We start from the raw sequence: 20,368 nt of genomic DNA, 5'->3' as shown, positions 1-20,368 counted from the left end.
AGCGTTCCAGCTTCTGCCCAGAGGCCCTCGCATGCCACAGGCCTCAGTCTTTCCCATGCTGAGTCTCTCCTGGGCTCTGCACCCCCTTTCACCTCGTGGGCTTCTTCCACACCCCCAGCAAGAGGGGTGCAGCTGCAGAAGGGCTCGACCCTGCTGCTTGCTGCGAAAGATCCTGCCGCGGGCTGAGGCTGCCTGAGCAGATGCCTGCCTGTGCCAAGATGCTTCAAAGCCTTATTAAGACTATTTGGATCACCATGAAGTCCTACTATATCTAAGCTTACCAGGAGATTTGGGTAGGAATGGGGTTAATGGGCTTCCTAGTGGTAGGAGGGGCGCTAGTGGTAAAGAATCAGCCTGCAATGCAGGAGACACAGGAGACTGGGGTTCGATCCCTGGGTTGGGAAGATCCACTGGAGAAGGAAATGGCAATCTGTTCTAGGAGTCTTGCCTGGAAAATCCCAGGGACAGAGGAACCTGGTGGGCTACAGTCCATGGGGTCACAGAGAGTCGGACATGACTGAGTGACTAAGCAGCAGAGCAGCTTATAAAATCAGGAGTGCTGATAAAAGAAGTAAAGCCTGGGACTTCCCTGCTGGTCCAATGGTTAAGAGTCTGCCTTCCAACACAGGGGAAGGACTGTTCCATACCCCATGCTGCAGAGCAAAGCTCTGGAACCACAGCTAGAAAAGCCCTTGGGAACCACACGACGGAGCCCGTGAGAGCCTGAGCTCTGCAACCAGAGAAGCCCATGTGCCACGCTGCATGCGGGTCCAGTGCAGCTAAGAAGTGCATTTTTAAAAAGAAAAAAAGAAAGAGGGAAAAAAAAGTGAAAATAAAGGCTTGAAAGCTTCCAGGCCTGCGTCTGCTCAGTCATCACTAAGCAGCTTCACTTAAGAGGGAGGTCGGTCTGGCTGGGCTGTGGGGACGCGGGACACGGTGCTGACTCGCAGCACTGCTGCCGCCCTGGGGCGCGACTGGAGGTACCTGTGACTCTCACACAGGCGCACACAGATGCCGCCGGGACTGGGCCCCTGAGTCCGGTGCGTCAGATTCTGTGGTCAGGACAGAGGAATGCTGGGGTGCCGCCTCTGGCCCCCAGTGGGAGAGAGGTCCTGTCCATCCCAGGGGGAGTCAGGGAGCCTCCAGCTGCACTGCCAGGCCTGGGGCTCAACCGGAGCCCAACCGGGTTCCCCATGTGGAGGGAGCTGCTTCCCCTCCTCCCTGACCCCAGCCCAGGGGCTCCAGCAAGGGCTGTCAATCACACGTACGGTCCCTCCTTGGCCTTGGCCCACTGGCTGAGAGGGAGTCACGTGACTCAAGCAGGCTCCACCCCCCTCCGCCCCCCCCACCTCAGGGATTTTCCCGAGGATTTTGGCCAAATCAGACACCCGGTGATCTCTGAAAGTTGAGTCGCTTGTGGACACTCTTCCATCAGGAGGACACTGACGGGCAGGTGGAGCTTTTGTACAAGTGCTGTGTCCAGACTCCTGGCCTGCGGCCAGTCAAGGGCCTGCCTCCAGACCAGGCCTGGGGAGCTGGGGCTGGCCATCTGCAGGCCTGGCCCCTGGGACTCCGTCCTCGGCCTGGGGGAGCCCGAGGGCCCTCACCAGCAAGGCTGCGGACACCCATGGTGCCATCTTGCTTGCCCTCACGCTGATTTCCATCGCACACCTTCTCCAGATGGCTCTTCTGCCCGCCTCTCCCACAGGATCCCCCTGTCCCTGTCCTCACTGACTTTCCAAACCCTAACTTCCGGGAAGCCGGCCTTCCCAACAGGTTTCCCAGGAGGCGCAGTGGTAAAGAATCTGCCTGCCAATGCAGGAGACACAAAAGATGCAGGTTTGATCCCTGGGTCAGGAAGATCCCCTGGAGTAGGAAATGGCAACCCACTTCAGCATTCTTGCTGGAAAATTCCACGGACAGAGGAGCCTGGTGGGCTACTGTCCATGGGATCGCAAAGAGTCAGACATGACTGAGCGACTGAGCATGCAGACACGCATCTTCTCAATATTACAACGTCCCCACAGGTCCCACTGTAGGGGGACTTTCACATTTCATTCACCCACAGACATTTGCTGGGCTCCCGTGGCGTGGCAGGCACTGCTCTAAATTACTGGAGTACAGCAGCAGGAAAGTGAGATTCCTGACTTAGCACATGGCAAGCAAATAAGGCTCTCAGACCATTTCCCGCAGTGTCGCATGCTCCAAGGAGGAGAGAGAAGGGGAGGACAGAGCTCGATGGGGCCGTGCGGTAGTCTTGGCACCCCTGCGACGTCTTCGATATGCGCCCCTTCAGAGGACCCCCAGTCCCTCTCTTTGTATGTGGTGGGACCGGCGGACTGCTTCCGAGAGGGCTGTGGCAGAGGGGCACGTGTGGCTCTCAAGGGGAGGTCCGAGGAACGGCTGTGCTCGGGCGCCGTTCTTCCGGGGTCACCTGCTCTGAGGGAGGCCAGTGTGGACAGGCGCTCCTGCCAGTGGCCAGCACCGACTCGCCAGCTGTGGGCGTGAACCCCTTTGGAAACTCCAGGCGCCCTCTGGACCCATCTAGCCTTCGAGCATGGCCGATGTCCTGACTGTCACCTAGTGAGGGACCTGGAGCCTGAGCCATTGTGCAAACTGCTCCAGAATTCCTGACGGTGGAAACTGAGAGATAATACATGTTTATTGTTGTTTTGATCAATGGATGGTTAAATAATCAATACAGGTTGCTTTTTTTCTGAATTAAATGAGAGAGCAAACCGTGCAAATATCTGAGGAAAGAGTGTTTCAGGGACGGGGATGCCAGAGCTTGGAGCAGGGGAGCGATGGGGGAGGCAGGAAGGAGGTTGTGGAGGTGGGGAACGCGGTCCTGTGTCGGGCCCGATGAGGGCCCGGCTTGATTCTATGTGAGATCAGAAGGATTAGACCAAGAGAGGGACATGGTTCAGTTTAGCTTTTAGAGAGGACCATCCGGCTGCTATGTGGATAATGAGAGCAGAAGCAGGTGGCCACCCAGGAAGTTACTGGGATAATTAGTGTTCCAGTGTAGAGACACAGATGCAACAAGATAGGGGACAAGAAGGTGAGGAGCCAAGAATAACTCCAGAGTTTTTGTCCTGAGCAGCTGAGAGAATGGTGGTACTACAAGGAATGAACATACCCAGGTCTAGGAGGTGTTTAGAAGCAAGAATCAAGACTTTGCATTTTCTTATAAAGCTTCCACTAAGCCACAAATCCTGCATGCTTTGAAGGCTGTGTTTTTTGTTTTCATTAAGTTTCATGTTTTACTAATTTCTCCTGTGATTTCTGCTTTGATTTATGGGTTATTTAGAAGTCTGTTGTTTAATTTTCAAATATTTGGAAATTCTCTGAATGTATTTCAGCTACTGATTACATATGTTACAGAGTACATATGTTGTATGATCTTAAATATATTGAGACTTAGTTTATGATTCATAAGATGTTTTTTCTTGGTGAATATTCCATGAACCTGAAGGAAATTGTGCATTTTGCTGTTGTTGGGTGCAGGGTTTTAATAAATGTAAATGTTCCTCAGGGTGGTTTTATCGACATTTTCCTTGATGACTGATTATGTTTACCATTGTTTCTTGTGCTTATTGGCCTTTTGCATATTTTCTTTGGAGAAATGTTTATTCAAATATGTTGCCCATATTAACTGGGTTAATTTTGTTCTTCATATTGAGTTATAAGTGTCTTATATTCTAGATAAAGCTCTTTTATCAGACATGTTTTTTTAATATTTTCTCCAAGGCTGTGACTTGTGTTTTCAGTTTCTTAATGTGGCCTTTAAGGTGCAAGAGCTTTAAATTTTGATGAAGTCCAGCTATCAAATGTTTTGGTAGTTGATTGCGCTCTGCTGTATCTAAAATATCTTTGCCCAATCCAAAGCCACAAAGATTTTGTTTATGTTTCCATCCAAGAGTCATGTGGTTTGGGTTCTCACATTAGGTCTATGATCCGTTTTGAGTTCTTTTCTTTATATGGTAGAAGGCCAGGGGTAAGGTCAGGGTCGGATGGGGGTAAACTCATTCCTTTCATGCAGGTATCCAACGGACCCAGCACCATTTGTTGAAAAACAGCTACCCTTTAATGACCGAATTTTCCTGCTATCTTTGTAGGACACCAGTTGGCCATGAGTGTAAGGGTTTGTTTCTAAACTCTCAGCGCTGTTCCGTTGACCCGCGTGTCTTGCTGGCCAGGCTACCGCAGCTCCGCACACCTAGCGTCAGCGCTCCAGCCTCATTCTTTCTCAAGATTGCTCTGGCTAGTCTGGGTCCTTTGTAATTACAAATGTAATTTAGGATCATCTTGTCAATTTCTGCTAAGATTTGATAGAGATTGCAGGACATTTATATATTAAGACAACTGCAGTCTTAAAAAATGGAGTCTTTTAATCCATTATTAATATTTAGAATATCTTTATTTTCAGCAGTGTTTTGTAGATTTTAATGTACAAAAACTTACAGTTATTTCATTAAATTTATTCCCAAGTTTTTTTTTTTCCTGCAATTTTGAATGAAATTATTTTCTTTATTTTTAGCCTGGTCATCAGTAATATGCATGTAGAAATAACACTGACTTTTGAGCATTGACCTTGTGTCTATAAGCTTTCAGGACCTGTTTATTAGGTCTAGTAGGTTTTTGGTTGTTCTCAGTTGCTGAGCATTTGTAGGGATTGCATTGTCTGTGTGTTAATAGACACTCTCCTTTCTTCCTTCCCGGTCTGGAAGCTGTTTGTGTCTTTCTTGGGAGAGTGAATAAGACAGAACCTCTCGTTCCAAGACTGAAATGGTGAGAGCAGACATCTGTGCCTTACTTCTGATCTCAGAGGGAAAGCATCTGATTTTTCACTATCAAGTACAATAATAGCTATTGGGTTTTGCAGGCAATTGTAGCAGGTTAGGAAGTTCTCTTCTTTCCCTAATTGGTTGAGAGTAAAGCTAGTGGAGGTGATGGAATTCCAGTTGAGCTATTCCAAATCCTGAAAGATGATGCTGTGAAAGTGCTGCACTCAATATGCCAGCACATTTGGAAAACTCAGCAGTGGCCACAGGACTGGAAAAGGTCAGTTTTCATTCCAATCCCAAAGAAAGGCAATGCCAAAGAATGTTCAAACTACTGCACAGTTGCACTCATCTCACACGCTAGTTAAGTAATGCTCAAAATTCTCCAAGCCAGGCTTCAGCAATACGTGAACCGTGAACTTCCTGATGTTCAAGCTGGTCTTAGAAAAGGCAGAGGAACCAGAGATCAAATTGCCAACATCCGCTGGATCATGGAAAAAGCAAGAGAGTTCCAGAAAAGCATCTATTTCTGCTTTATTGACTATGCCAAAGCCTTTGACTGTGTGGATCACAATAAACTGTGGAAAATTCTGAAAGAGATGGGAATACCAGACCACCTGATCTGTCTCTTGAGAAATTTGTATGCAAGTCAGGAAACAACAGTTAGAACTGGACATGGAACAACATACTGGTTCCAAATAGGAAAAGGAGTTCATCAAGGCTGTATATTGTCACCCTGTTTATTTAACTTATATGCAGAGTACATCATGAGAAATGCTGGACTGGAAGAAACACAAGCTGGAATCAGGATTGCCGGGAGAAATATCAATAACCTCAGATATGCAGATGACACCACCCTTATGGCAGAAAGTGAAGAGGAACTCAAAAGCCTCTTGATGAAAGTGAAAATGGAGAGTGAAAAAGTTGGCTTAAAGCTCAACATTCAGAAAACGAAGATCATGGCATCTGGTCCCATCACTTCATGGGAAATAGATGGGGAAACAGTGGAAACAGTGTCAGACTTTATTTTTCTGGGCTCCAAAATCACTACAGATGGTGACTGCAGCCATGAAATTAAAAGATGTTTACTCCTTGGAAGGAAAGTTATGACCAACCTAGATAGCATATTCAAAAGCAGAGACATTCCTTTGCCAACAAAGATCCATCTAGTCAAAGCTATGGTTTCTCCAGTTGTCATGTATGGATATGAGAGTTGGACTGTGGAGAAAACTGAGCACTGAAGCATTGATGCTTTTGAACTGTGGTGTTGGAGAAGACTCTTGAGAGTCCCTTGAACTGCAAGGACATCCAACCAGTCCATTCTGAAGGAGATCAGCCCTGGGATTTCTTTAGAAGGATTGATGCTAAAGCTGAAACTCTAGTACTTTGGCCACCTCATGTGAAGAGTTGACTCATTGGAAAAGACTCTGATGCTGGGAGGAATTGGGGGCAGGAGGAGAAGGGGATGACAGAGGATGAGATGGCTGGATGGCATCACCAACTCGATGGACATGAGTTTGAGTGAACTCCGGGAGATGGTGATGGACAGGGAGGCCTGGCATGCTGCGATTCATGGGGTCGCAAAGAGTTGGACACAACTGAGAGACTGATCTGAATCTGATCTGATGACATCATTTTATGGATGTTAAACCAAGCTTACATTCCTGAAAAAAATGGTCAAAATGTACAGTGTTTTCTGTGTATTGCTGAATTCTGTTAACTAACATTTTGTAGAGAATTTTTGCGTTTAAATTAATGGGAGATACTGGTCTGTGGTTTTCTAGTGATTCCTCTTTCCAGTCTTGGTATTGGATTAATATTGGCCTCATAGAATGAGCTGGAAAGTGTTTCCTCCTCTTCTGTTTCCTGGAAGAGTTTGTGAACATTGGTGTTAATTCTTCCTTAAGTGCTTGGTAGACTTCACCAGCAACATCATCTGGGCTTGGGCTTTCTTTTGGAGGGAGGTTAAATTACTAACCCAATTTTCTTATACATATATTCATATTTTCTATTTCTTCTTGCATCAGTTTTGGTCATTTGTATCTTTTTAGGAATTTTCCCTTTTTATCCAAGTGGGGTATTTATCCATTTAACCCTGCCAGCGCTGTGTTTGAAGGGGCTGCTCCTCCCTCCCTGGCAGCTGAACCTGGGGGTCACAGTTGGGCGTCCCTTCCCTGCCCGGCTGAGGCCCACAGCAGGTCCGGAGCTGGCTCTCCAGGAAGCTTGGCCTGCATGCCTGGCAGAGTTCTCTCGAGTTCCGTCCAAAGCCTCAGGCCCCAGAAAACAGTGGGACCCGTGGAGGGCACCACCCCCCCCCCGCCCCTGCCCCAAGCCTACAGGGAGCTTCTGACAACACGGTGCCCATACTCCTTACCCCCCCACCCAGGGAGGGGTGGGCACAGCCCCTCACTGCACACCCTCAGCCTGGTCAAGGTGGGGAGAAGCCGGCTGCCTCTGGTCTCTCTCCACGGGCTTGGCTGCCCGGGCCCTGCCCGCTTCCTGCCTGGAGAGCAGCACAGGGCGCCTGCCCCCTCCTCCTGTGAAGAGCCTCCTAAGTGGCCAGGCCCGCCCCGCCCCTCCCCGCTCCTCCAGCCCACATGCGGCCGTCTCCCCCAGGAAGGGTGCTGTCCCGGGGGCTTCAGTGGCAGTGAGCCTCCTGCCCCGGGTGTGCCGGCGGGGTCAGGGCCAGGCCCAGGGCTGTGCCTCCATCCAGGCTCTAACCTGTGCCTTACTTGCCTTCTCCCAGCTGCTCCACAGGCCAGCAGAGGGCCTGGGGCAGACGAGGGTCACCAAGGAGGAGGCCGAGGTTGAGGGTCCCGCCCGGCCCAGGGGCTCCTCACTGCCACGACGGGGCAGCCTCTTTCCCAAGTCGAGTTCGTTGGGTAAAACTATTAAAACAGCTTGCTTTCACAAAGCCTTTTTATTTTCAAATAATTACACCTTCACGTGAGGTTTCGCTCAGCGCAGAGAGGTCCCGGGTACACCTCGCCGTCTCCTGCAACGTCTGTCCTTCTGCGATTCGAGGACTCCGTGACCAGGAGACCCTGGTCGTGCTGAGTCCTCTCTCCAGGGTGAGGCTCCCTGTGGGTCGGGGGTCTCATGGCTACAAGCACCTCCCTCCTGCTTCCTTAGGAGCCATGTGCCCCCATCATCTCTCACCCAGACAGCTGCTAATTGAAGCAATTGAGTTTTGAAAGATGGACAAACTCATTTTTCCCAGAATGCAGGGATTTCCAGTCAACACAAGGTGCTGTGATCCAGCCCAGCCTGGCGAGCGCGCTGTCTGACCAGCAAGTGTGGCGGGAGCAGCACTGGGTGTCCCAGGTCTGCGTCCGTCCAGGGGCTGCAGCCTGCTGGCCCTGTGGAAACGAGAGCCCGCTGGTTGAGCTGAACCCAATCTGGGCTGCCCAGGAATCTCCCTGTGCTCCATCCAGCTCTTTCCTAAGGTTGCAGGGGAGCCTGGGAAGACCTAGTGGATCAGGCACCTTGGGGGCTGGTCCAGAAGCTGTCCCTTGAACCAGCTGTCTTGGGGGAGGAGGGTGAGAAACCATGACAAACTCTCCTCCAGATGCCACCGTTTCCCTGGTAACTGGTTGTACAGGGAGGAGTCCTGAGGGCATGGCTGGAACTGCCAGCAGAGTGGTGTGTGGAAGACCTGCAGAGGCCCCAGAGATGACCCCTAGAGAGGAGGGGGAGGAGGGAGGGAGGTCTCTGGGTCAGGGGCAGACAGGCCTAGGTGCTGGGCAGTAGGGGCCTGTGCTGGGGAGCCCTCCTGAGGCCCAGGAAGGTCATAGCTGGGATGGCAGGAAGCAGTGGGTTCCCCCATGGGGGGAGTGGGCATTGGGACCTGGAAAGCCCAAGGGAGGGCTGCAGAGAGCACTGGGCGGGGCCCAAATCAAGCAGCCCTCTGCAGCCCAGGCCTGCTTTGCCCCGTGTGCTGAGGGGAACAAGCTCACAGCAGTGCTCTTTGCTGCGTCCTGAGGACGATGGAGTCTGCTGACCTCAGGAATAAGCACTCAGTTATTTTACCAGCAAAAGTGGACTTTGGAACATCACAGGAGCTGTGATTTGGGACACGCAGGCCATAGGGAAGGCCAACAAAACGGAGAGGGGTGGCTGCTTTATAGAGAAAAGTGAGGAAGGTGAGAGGTTTTAGGTTTTTTGTTGTTTTTAATGAAATCTCCCTGGGAAAGACTGCGAGTTCAGGGTGAGGATGGTTTTTCGTGGGCTAAGTCGCTGAGGTAGGTGACTTCCTCTGGGAGAAGCAATGCACTTGTCCTGTGGGGGCCTGTGATTGACGGTTCTTTGCTCTTACGCTTCTTCCATTGTAGTTTGTAACTGGCTGTTGACCTGGAACAAGAAAACAGCCAGTTATTTTACCCGCAACGTGGGTTTATTCTGGAACAGTTAAGAACTGGAATCCAAGACAAACAAAGGTGACCTTCCAGCAAGTGCTGAGAACAAAAGAAACCCTTTCATAGATGAGAAGGGGGGCTGTTCTAAACAAAGGGTCCATTGGAGAAAACCGGGAGCCAGAGGTGTGGCGGCTTTTTATTTGTTGCACTCTCATTGGCTGAACGGTTGCTGAGCAGGCAGAAAATCTCCCTCTGCCTGGGGCGAATGTAGGTCAGCATCTTCCTGTGGGGTCTGCTATTGAGGCTGCCCCGTAGGGCGATCGAGCTCCCGCTCCTGGTCTCCTGACTGCACCTCCCTGAGGGTTCCCTTGACTAATTTTCATTCACTGAGGGTTCCCTTTGCTAATTTTAATAAGTCCAATGGACTTCTCTTGTGGCTCAGCTGGTAGAGAATCCGCCTGCAACGCGGGACACCAGGGTTCGATTCCCGGGTCGGGAAGATCCCCTGGAGAAGGGAACGCTACCCACCCCAGTATCCTGGCCTGTAGAATCCCACGGACTATACCGACTCTGGGTCGCAAAGAGTCGGGCACGACTGAGCGACTTTCAAACGTATAGGTCCAATGGCTTTCCTGGTGATGGCAGAGAATCTGCCTGCAATGCAGGAGACCAGGGTTGGATCCCTGAATCAGGAAGATCCCCTGGAGAAGGGAGTAGAACCCACTCCAGTATTCTTGCCTGGAAAATTCCAGGGACAGAGGAGCCCACAGCCCGGTGGGCTACAGTCATGGGGTCGCAGAGTTGGATTCGACTAAGTGGCGTATGCGCGCGCGCGCACACACACACGCACATACACACACACACACACACTCGATGAAGACCCCGAGGGCCCACCTGCCTGACTCTGCAGCCCTCTGTCCTCACTGAGCCCAGTCGGCCAGGCCCCAGCCTCACCCCAAGGCTCCGGGAAGACAGCCGGGTCAGGTCCACCCCGAGACTCGGGGTGCCCCGCGCACGCGGCGGAGCCGCCCGGGAAGGCTCGGCCGGTCGCCCCAGGCCTTCGCGGGGGAGCCGGGCGGGGACGCAGCGCCGCGAACGCCGGGGGATCGGCTCGACCAGAGCGGCTCCTCGTCCGCCCGGCAGAGCCGGGTAACGGTCGGGCGGGCTTCTACGCACGCGGCGTACCGGCAGCGCCGCCGCCCGGCCCCTGAGGCGCCAGCGCCGGTGGCCGGCACGCACCCGCGGCCCGCCCCGCCCGGGGGCGCCTTGGCGCTGAGCCCCGGCGGGAGACTGGACGGCGGCAGAGCGCGGGGGCCCAGCTGGCCGTGGCGGGTGAGCGTCGCCGGAGCCGGGCTCAGGCCTGCGGGGCCGGGAGGGCGCGGAGCGCGGCGTGAGACAGCCTCCGCGGGCGGGACTGCTGCGACCCGGCCCCGGCCCCGGCCCCGGCCCCGCAGCCGCGCCCGCACACGCCCGCCGGCTGCGGGGGCCGCGGTGCCGCCGCGGGGCCCGGGAAGAGACCCTGCCAGAGCCCGGCCGCGGCGCCGGCCCCGCGGGGCCTGCGTAGGGCCCGCTGTGTCGCCCAGTGTTTCTGGTGGGCTCTGGCACAACGGCCTTGGATGGGGGCCCTGGACTCCGTAGCAGCGGCCCGTCTGAGACCCCTTGCGCCTCTGTCGAAGGAGTCACCCACCCTTGACTCTTTGAGGTCACACAGAACTGACCCCTGGCGCTTCACTGACACCCTCAGCCCTGAGTGTGTGAGTGCTCCTAGGGAGGAGGAGCCCGTGCGTGGGATTTCATTTATCCTTCTGGCCCTGACATCTACTTGTCAATTAGAAACCCATTTCCCTTGGATAAACTTTGCCCCATCATTATTTAAAACTTTATAACAAACTTCTTCCTCTGACTCAGGCCTATGTCCCCAGAGGTGCTTTTCTTTTACGTCTGCCACGAATCAGGAGGTTTTTGTCCAGCTACTGATAGAGACCAAAAGGAGAAACACACACACACACACACACACAACCTAATATGATCTCCCTCACCTTAATTCTGTTATTTCTGACTTTCATGGCCTCATGAAGATGAAAGAAAAACAATACTCATGTCTCACCCCAGACAGACCTTGTGGTTTTTAAGTCCTTCACATCACTGATCCAGAACCTAAGTTGTGAACCTGATCTCACTTCAATAAAATATGCCTGCTGGGGTCACTGTCGTCCTATTACAAGGCCTGGCAGATCAGAAGCATCCAGGAGCCACCACCAGAACCCTTTGTCCTCTTTAGTCTGTTATGGACCTGCCTCTCAGGAGGGTTTTTTTTTTTTGGACTGAGTCAGGCAGCACCCAGGAGCTTAGTTCCCCAACCAGAGATCAAACTGGGCCCATGCAGTGGAAGCTCAGAGTCTTAACCACTGGACTGCCAAGGATTTCCCAGATGGACCTTTAAAAAATTGTTTTTTGCAGGAGGCCTTTAGTGCCATGCAAGAAACTTGTACCTGTGGAGAGGTGGGGGCCTGAGCCCAGCTAGTGGGCTGCAGGGCCAAGGTGAGGCGGGAGGGGGCTGCGGCCAGCACACCCGGCTGCCAGTCATTCTCCACGCCCATACCAGGCCCAGAAAAGGTCTCCCCATGGCTTTCATTCTAAGTGGACCGGTGCGGGAGTCAGCTGCAGTACTGCTCCAGCCTGTGGCCCCCACTTGCAGGAAACGTCCCCAGTTCAGAAGCAACAGAGCCCCACGCTGGGCCTTGGGAATTGCTCCTCATCCTCCCGGAGTCTGACACGGCGGGAGAGAGTGCTCCGTGTGCTCCTTTCAGTAAAATGGCCATTCTCTGTTCCTCAGAAATGGAAGCAGCTGTCGAGGTTACAGCGGACGGTGGTCCTCTTCCTGCTGGTGGTCGTGATGCTCTTCGGCCTCTTGTCCTATGTCCACGTGGCCGACGAGTGGACAGGTACCAGCTTGCATGATCCTCAGGCGTCCTGAGGGCTGACTAAGGGGTGGCACAGCGATCTGGCAGCGGCAGGAGGCCTAGACTTCAACGCATTGGCAGGAAGTGAGACAAGGAGAAGCCTAGAATGTTCCCAGTGCCCCGCTATAAGGTGGCTGTTAATCTGCGGTGTGTGACTGTTTCCCAGACGTCCGCTGTGAGAAGCGGCCTGTCGGCCCGGCCCTCTCACACCGAGATCCAGGTCCGAGGGTACAGGCAGAGTCTGCACGTGCTGCGCTGCAGGCGCTTCCTAACATGCACCGCAGTGCTGGGAAGGAAGCACAGGTGCCAGCAGGAGGGGCAGCTCCCTCCTGGGTTCTGCGCGAGGCTCCTTGGAGGGGGAGCCTCGGGTCGCTCCCGTGAATGGCTGTGAATGGCCCGTGTGCCACCGTGGGCCTCCTTGAAGTGGAAAAGATAAAGGCCAAGTGTGTGGGTTGTGGGTGGGGATAAAGATAGAAGCTGCCGGGAGCTATGGGCAGGGTTTGCTTCCCTGTGGCCACTCTGGAATTCCTTGACCTGCCCTTTGCGGAGGTCCCAGCCTGTCCTTTTCCAGGAGGGCTGGCTGTGTAGGTGCTGTTTCCAGTGCCCTTTGACTCTCCTCTGGGCCTTGAGGCGTATTTGAGATAAAATAGGTTCTCCTGTTTAGCTGTGGACAGCAGGTCGGCAGCAGCAGGGCAGATGAGACCAGCAAATCCTCCCGTCTTGCCAGCTCCTCAGAAAGCAGCTGAGAACCCGGAGGCCGTGGCGGGGCTGTCGCCTCAGGTACTTGGAGTAAACTGAAGGTGGAGTCGCAACTGGGGTCCAGGCCAGAGGCGCTTCAGCACAGCGTGGGCTGTTTGAGAGGGACTGGGAAGAATTCTGCTTCCTGCCGTGTGTCTGAGGTTTTCACCTGAGCCTCTTTGCTCTGGGCTGGGGGGACGGAGGAGACGCGGAGAGAGGAGGAGGGCCATTCTGTCCTCCGTCCTCTTGGCCCGTCTGGCGCTCCGGGTCCTTGGGAGGTGAGAGAGATCGGCCCTTTTCTCTGGGAGCTACTGGCGGGGGGCGGTCAGGCGGGGGCTCCACTCTGGACCTGCCCAGACGGTGGTGCTGGGGCCTCCGCATCACAGTGGGGTCAGCAGGGAGGACTGGGAGTTGGCAGGTGCGTGGTGCCTGCCGTCCAGAAGGGGTGGGGGCAGGGGTGAGGCCGCGTCCTGCGGGGCCCCGAGCCGTCCAGGGGGGCGAGCGGGAGCGGGGGAGCACGTGGAGACTAGAGGGCGTGGGGTCAGCCAGAGCCAGGGCAGGTCCCAGCCCAGGAGAGCAGCCGGCCTCTGAGCGCCCAGGGTGCTCTGTGCTAGGTGCATGCTCCTGCGGGTTGGGGTTGACGTCAACCTGTTTGAGAGCACAATCCGGATCCTGGGGGGGCTTCTGAGTGCCTTCCACCTGTCTGGGGACATCCTCTTCCTGAAGAAGGCTGTGAGTGTCCCGGCGTCGGGTCTGCTCGCGTCCTGGGGGGACTGGGGTCTCAAGTGCTCAGCAGTCAATGCTTTTCTCGCGGGATTAGGCTGTGGCGGGCGTTTGTTTCCGGTTCTATCTCCTCCCGCTCTGGCGTCTGTTTCCGAGCACGTGGGTGGCTGAAGCAGCATTGTGCCAGCCTGCCGCCTGCCCGTGAGGTCATTCTGAACTAATTGAGCCCAGCTCGATTTTTGTAGCTGGCCGGGGTTGGGTCAGGTGAAGCCAGCATACTTGGGTCTGTCCACGGAATTAGATGAAAATGGGTGTTGGGTTCACCATCGTGTCGTGGAGACAAGGCCGCCGAGCAGCAGGAATCGTTGACTCATCGCTGTGTTGTGTATCAGGAGGATTTTGGAAATCGGTTAATGCCTGCCTTCCGAACACCCTCTAAGATTCCATACTCCGATGTAAACATTGGCACTGGAGTTGCTCACCCACCCCGATGGACCTCTGATAGCACGGTGGCTGAGGTGACAAGCATTCAGCTGGAGTTCCGAGAGCTCTCTCGTCTCACGGGGGATAAGAAATTTCAGGTACGGAGGGGCTCTGCCCCCGGCTGGTGCGGGTTTTCTGTGGGGCCGTCTCTGGCTCGTGGAGGTGAGTGCAGGTCTGTGTGGTTGTGGGTCCTGGGCCATGAGACTCGCGTCGGTGTTGGTTCTTGTCCCACGTTCTCCTGCAGAATCTCATTTTCTGGTGATGCCAGAGGCGCAGATGGGAGAGGCCTTGACTGGAGGCTGAGTCGTCTGCCTGGCCCGCCCCGTGGGGCCCCGACAGCTGACGGCTTGTCCTGCCGCGCTCGGCGTGGCCTGGTGTCCACTTGCCGTTGTCCTGGGCCCTCCTGCAGTGGCGAGGCCCGCCTGCTGTGTTGTGGCTGAGTGCCACGGGGTGTGTTGGAGCTCTGGGTTTCGTAGCCAGGTCAGCGTAGGTGACGTCGTCGTCGTCCCGTTTTGGCATCAGACCGGGCCCTGCACACAAGTGTCCCGGGTGGGCAGCTGGAGTGGCCTTCCGGCCTGGCCCCTGGTTGGGGGGCGGGGCAGTGCTGACCCCCGAGTCTTTCTCCCGGGGAAGAAGCCCTAATTTGAAGGCCTGGAAAGAGGCTCGGTTGTGTGAGCTTCTATTCACTACAGGCTTCCTTGGTGCCCAAATGCCTCCCTCAAATGTTCCGGGGACCCTGCCATCTGAGCCCAGAGAACAGATAGCACCTGAGTGGGTGGGACCCACACTAGTCCTGTGGACCCTCATTTCCCACCCCGCTCTGCCTTTCAGAGTGGCTTGGCACAGTGAGAGGCTTCAGCTTATGTAGTTCCTGCTGCAATCACCGTAGCCCTTCCCAGTTGAAACTGGAGAAACCGAGGCAGGAAGGGTGCTGGTTACTTATACAAGATCAGAGGTAGTGGGAGATGGGGATTCAGACCCACAGCATCTACACTTGAGTCTTTTTTCTTCTATGTTGTATCCATGACAATATGCATTATTAAATGAATGTAAAGTGAATATCAAATCTGAAAGTCTTCGACCTGTCATCGCTTTCTTAAAACACACAGCGCACAGAACACAGCACAGGGACGCCTCTCTGTGCACAGTCCTGCGGCGTCAAGCACGGCCAGGCCAGCATGCAGGCATCATCACCGTCACCTCCCCAAACGGACCCCCTGTCCTCAGCCAGACAGAAACTCCCCGCTCCCCCAGGCCCTGGACACGAGCACCTACGTTCTGTCTGCATGAAAAATACTTTCATTTTTTAAAATGTTGCCTCTTTCTTTTCTTATTGTGGTAAGAAAATCACGTAACATAAAATTCGCCATCATAAAACCATCTTGAAGCATCCAGTTCATATGTGTTCAATCTGTTCACACAGCTGGGAAACGGATCTCCAGAACTTTCTCATCTGATGAGCCGAAGCTCTGCACGCATTACATACTGACTCATTCCATTCGATCTTCTGTCTCTATGAAGCATGCTGTTCAGGGTCTGTCACATAGGTGGAACCACACGGCGTCTCTCCTTGTGAGTCTGGCTCATTTCATGCAGCATAGTGTCCGCAGGGCTCACCCACAGAGTAACAGCAGAATCTCCTTCCTTTTGAAGACTGAATAATAATCCATACACGGATGGACCACACTGCTTTTCCATTCATCCGTCAACGGACACTGGTTTGCTTCCGCACTGTGGTTATAGTGAATGACGCGGCTCTGAACACGGCTGTAAGGACGCATTGTTAGACAGAATGCCCAGAACTGAAACCATGAGAGCGTGAGGCCACTCAGTGTCCAGTGTTTTTGAGGAGACGCCACCCCATTGTCCCAGGCGGCTGCACCATTCTGGATCTCCACAGCCATGCACAAGTGACTCAATTTCTACACATCCTTGCAACACTTGTTTTCTGGGTTGTTCTGTTTGTTTGGTTGGTTGGTAGTAGCCACTGAAGTGAGCGTGAGGTGATATCTGGTTCTTGTGGTACCTACTTCCATTTTATTAATGATCAATGATGTTAAACATGTTTTCATATGCTTATTTGTATGTCTATGAAAATCCTTTGCCCTCATGTGAATCAGGTTGTTTGGGTTTTTTGTTGTTGAGTTGGAGGAATTCTCTATGCATTCTGGATAGTAATCCTGAATCACATATGCGGCAAATATTTTTCTCTCATCTGTACTTTGCATGTTTCCAGCGTGGATGGTGTCCTTAGATGTACAAGAGATTTTCATTTTCACGGAGTCAGTCTCTCTGTTCTGCTGCCCGTGGATTAGGCATTGTGTTCCGATCCTGGGATGAATTGCGGCCTGCCAGGTGCCAGCCTAGGTCAGGGAGCCCCTGCTAGTGATGGAGGGGCACACACGCCGTTCATGTGAGGTTCCCACACACCCGAGGGCAGTTGCATGTGCAATGAGCCACGTGTTCATAAGGGTCACTGGCGCGCACACACACGTTGCCGTGTCTCGGCAGCTGCGAGATCGCAGAGGAGTAAAGCAGCTCCCTCCAGGGAAGTGTGCACACTGATGGGTGTGTAACTGTTGGGTCCGGACGACTGTGAGGAAGCGTGCACAGAGCCTTGGGGACACACACGTGCTGCTCTGGCTAGATAGGAGCCCAGGCGGGATGGGTCTGGAAGAGGGAATAGACGGTCCCCGGTGGCTGAGGACTTAGGGGCAGGTGTCATCATGAGTAGAAACCTTGAGCTGGGAAACAGGTGTGCCTGCCAGCCCTGAGGGAGTGGGAGCACTCAGCAATCCTCAAGAGGGGGTGCCAGGCCCACAGCTGTGGCCTCATACACGGCCCCGGGTGGAGGCTGGGAAGGATCTCGGGGACGAGTTCAGCCCCATGGTCGGCCGTCCGGGCACTGTGTCAGAAGGCAGCCTCTCTGCGTGGCCCACCCACTCACCGCCCCCACCGTCTGCCCAGGAGGCCGCAGAGGAGGTGACGAGACGCGTGCATGCGCTGCACGGGAAGCTGGACGGGCTGGTGCCCATGTTCATCAACACCAACAGCGGCAGCTTCACCCACCTGGGCGTGTTCACCCTGGGCGCCAGGGCCGACAGCTACTACGAGTACCTGCTGAAGCAGTGGATCCAGGGCGGGAAGAAGGAGAGGCAGTGAGGCCTGTTTCTCTGCCTTCGGGGTGGCCCCTGGGCTCGGGGCGGCGGGGCCCTCTGTGGGGAGGGGTGTTCCTGTTCATCCTATACGCAGAGCAAGGACCGGCCACCGGGGTGGGAGACAGAGGTCTTCCTTGGGGCGGTGGCTGCTCGGTCGTCGGCTCCGGCGGGAGGCAGCCAGGGCCATGTGGGCCTCCTCGTGCTTAGCGCTTTGACACTGAAAACTCACACATTCCCAGGGAGCAGCCTGGTCGCTCCTTGTCTAGTCGCTCCTCTCCTAAACCCCAGTGGGGGGCTGGGGTCCTCTCAAGCCTCAAGCCTGGGGGTGACTGTGGCCCAGGAAGTGTCACTGACTGGGAGCCCGCAGGCTGCTTCAGGGTGAATCAGGCGGGCAGAGGCTGGTCTCCAGTGGCCCCTTGGGGCTGGGTGGGAGGCACTGACCTCACTCGAGTGGGGCGGCCCAGAAGCCCGAGAGGCTGACCCCATGGGGCTGGCAGGGCCGGGCCTCCTAGATCCCAGAACGGGGACAGGACCTCGGGGTCAGCCCTGTTTGTGGACCTGAGGGCTGTGCGCCCACCTGGCCAGAGCACACAGGCCCCGCTGGTCTGCATAGGCTGCTGGAAGACTACCTGGAAGCCGTGGACGGGATCAGGAAGCACCTGCTCGCGAGGTCTGAGCCCAGGAAGCTGACCTTCGTGGGGGAGCTCAACCACGGCCGCTTCAGCACCAAGATGGTGAGTGGGAGCGTATTTCCCTGATGCGGCTTCAAGGCAGTGTGGGGACCCGGCCTCTGTGCTTGATGTCTGATGGCTCTGAGTGGGGACGACCGGGGGGACCTCGTGATCCTGGCCGTGGAGCGGGGCGGTCCCGGGTGGATGTGGGTGTTCCGTGAGAGCAGCAGGAGGAGCTGAGGTCTGTGGGGTGCCAGGGCCCCCACCTCGGAGCCCCCACCTCCTCCAGGTCCCCTGCCCTGCCCCGAGTCTCTCCTTCCACACTCTCAGGGAACCCCCACTCCCAGTTGCACCCCCTCCTGCTCTCCTGCAGCCAGGGCTCTGTCAGCCTTTGAGGTGGTCCTTCCAGAAGCTTCTCCCCTGCCTGTGTGGGGCCCTGTGTGCTTGGCCCGCAGCTCAGTCCCCTGTCTGAGGCCTGACGGCGCTGGACCCGCTGCTGAGGTGACCCTGTGGTTTCAGGACCACCTGGTGTGCTTCCTGCCGGGGACACTGGCTCTGGGTGCCCACCACGGCCTGCCTGCTGAACACATGGAGCTGGCCCAGGCACTCATGGACACCTGCTACCAGATGTATCGTCAGATGGAGACAGGGCTGAGCCCCGAGATCGCACACTTCAACCTCCACCACACGAAGATCCTTAAGGATGTTCAGGTGAAGGTGAGCCATGCTGGGCCCAGGGCTGGGCCAGATGGGAGTGCCGGGAGGCACCTCCTGAGCCCACGTGCCTCCCCAGGCGGCCGACAGACACAACCTCCTGCGGCCCGAGACCGTGGAGAGCCTGTTCTACCTGTACCGCCTCACGGGCGACCACAAGTACCAGGACTGGGGCTGGGAGATCCTGCGCAGCTTCAACACCTACACGCGGGTGAGTCCCCGCCGTGTCCCCAGGGCCTCACCGTCACCTCCCAGGGGCTGCACTGGGAGGCCCTGCCCTGCTGTGAGGGCCCGGGGGTCGGGGCATCCGTCTGTCCTGTCTGGGGGACAGCTGTGTCGGGAGGGTCCCTGTGGTGGCCCGAGCCACACAGAGCGTGTCTCTGCTGGGTCCTCCATGTGGCTTGGGCAGCGTGTTTCCACCCAGCAGGTGGGTGACCTCTGGGCCACTACTCCCCAGGCTGGGGGCCCCAACCCGCACCACCCCCTGCTATGCTCAGGGCCCACTACCCCCTGCTATGCCCAGGGCACACTGCCCACCCTGGCATGGCTGCAACATGACCTTTGCCCTGTGGCCCCTGAGGTGGACTCTATGCCCCTCGGGTGGCCTTGGGGCCTTTGTGAAGCCTGCACAGGTTTTGGAGGTGGCACTTGGCATCTGGTCACTGAAGGGAACCACGGCTGACCTCCAGGTGGCCATTCCCTCTGGGCTTTGGAGTCCTCCCCGCCCCAGACCCTGCCCTGGGGGGCCCTGTGTTCTGGGGTGGGCTAGTGCCCCTGGGGGCGCACCTCTGGCTGGCAGCCCTCCAGAGGGCTGAGCCAGCATCGTGACTTGCGGCCTCGGCTCTCGAGCAGGTCCCCTCGGGCGGCTATTCTTCCATCAGCAACGTCCAGGACCCCCGCCACCCTAGCCCAGGGACAAGATGGAGAGCTTCTTTCTGGGAGAGACGCTCAAATACCTGTATCTGCTCTTCTCCGACGACCCCGACCTGCTGAGCCTGGACACCTACGTGTTCAACACAGAGGCTCACCCCCTGCCCATCTGGGCCCCCTCCTAGGGCGGGATGGCTCATGAGTAGGCGCTGCCCAGGAGGCTGATATGTGCTGTCCGTGAGGATGCCTGTTGGCAAGACCCGGGCCCTGACCTTGGCTGTGAGGTGTCCCCTCAGCTGGCGGCACGTGCTCCGGGCCGGGCTGGTGACAGAGGCCGGCGGGCCACAGGGCCACGATGTTGCGGGGCCTCGTAGCTGCTCGGCGTGGCCACTGGGTGTCTGGTGCTCTGCCGCTGGTTCTGTGCTCCTCGCCTGGTTCCTGTTGGAATACCGTTTAGAACACATAGGAATAAATGGGCGGTGTGATTCTGGGGATCCTGTCCACCCAGCGAGTTTCTTCCTTCTTCCTAGAAAATCAAATCAATTGACTACATTCCTGAAGCCTGAACACTCTCCTGCTGCCCTGCAAGGGCTTCCTCGGGGTCCTGGGCGTCTGGTCACCCCAGGCCACTTTGGCATAGAGCCCATGATGTGATCAGAGACGGTCTTGGGCACATCCTAGTGCAGCCCAGCCTCGGGGTCACAGCCTGTGAACACGCCCGACCCAGGGGCTCGGGGCGTCCTGACCTCATGGGGATTTGGGCTCCTGGTTGGCTGTGGTGTTTACACGTTGGACTCAGGGATCCACCCCTGCCTTTACAGGGCTGGGCAAGGCTGGGAGGCATGTTCACCAGCTCCTAGCCCAATAGATGGACTTCATTTGGGATAGAAGCACGTATGCTCTGTGAGG

General features: G+C 55.7%; 1 protein-coding gene across 1 annotated transcript; it reads left to right on the top strand.

The window, feature by feature from the left end:
* The first annotated feature begins 2,557 nt into the window (after window positions 1-2,557).
* LOC102401107 (endoplasmic reticulum mannosyl-oligosaccharide 1,2-alpha-mannosidase-like) lies at window positions 2,558-19,799 on the top strand. The gene is given in 13 exon segments (XM_044926726.1): window positions 2,558-2,583; window positions 7,377-7,590; window positions 10,073-10,471; window positions 11,976-12,084; window positions 12,767-12,899; window positions 13,440-13,572; window positions 13,956-14,144; window positions 17,014-17,204; window positions 17,818-17,938; window positions 18,395-18,592; window positions 18,669-18,800; window positions 19,442-19,493; window positions 19,496-19,799. Coding segments are annotated over 13 exon segments (2,046 nt in total). The 3' UTR covers window positions 19,645-19,799.
* The last annotated feature ends 569 nt before the right edge of the window (window positions 19,800-20,368 follow it).

Source organism: Bubalus bubalis, chromosome 12, assembly GCF_019923935.1.
Source record: "Bubalus bubalis isolate 160015118507 breed Murrah chromosome 12, NDDB_SH_1, whole genome shotgun sequence".
NCBI classification, from domain to species: Eukaryota; Metazoa; Chordata; class Mammalia; order Artiodactyla; family Bovidae; genus Bubalus; species Bubalus bubalis.
The sequence above is the reverse complement of the archived record's forward strand: the minus strand, read 5'-3'. Positions and strand labels throughout refer to the sequence as shown.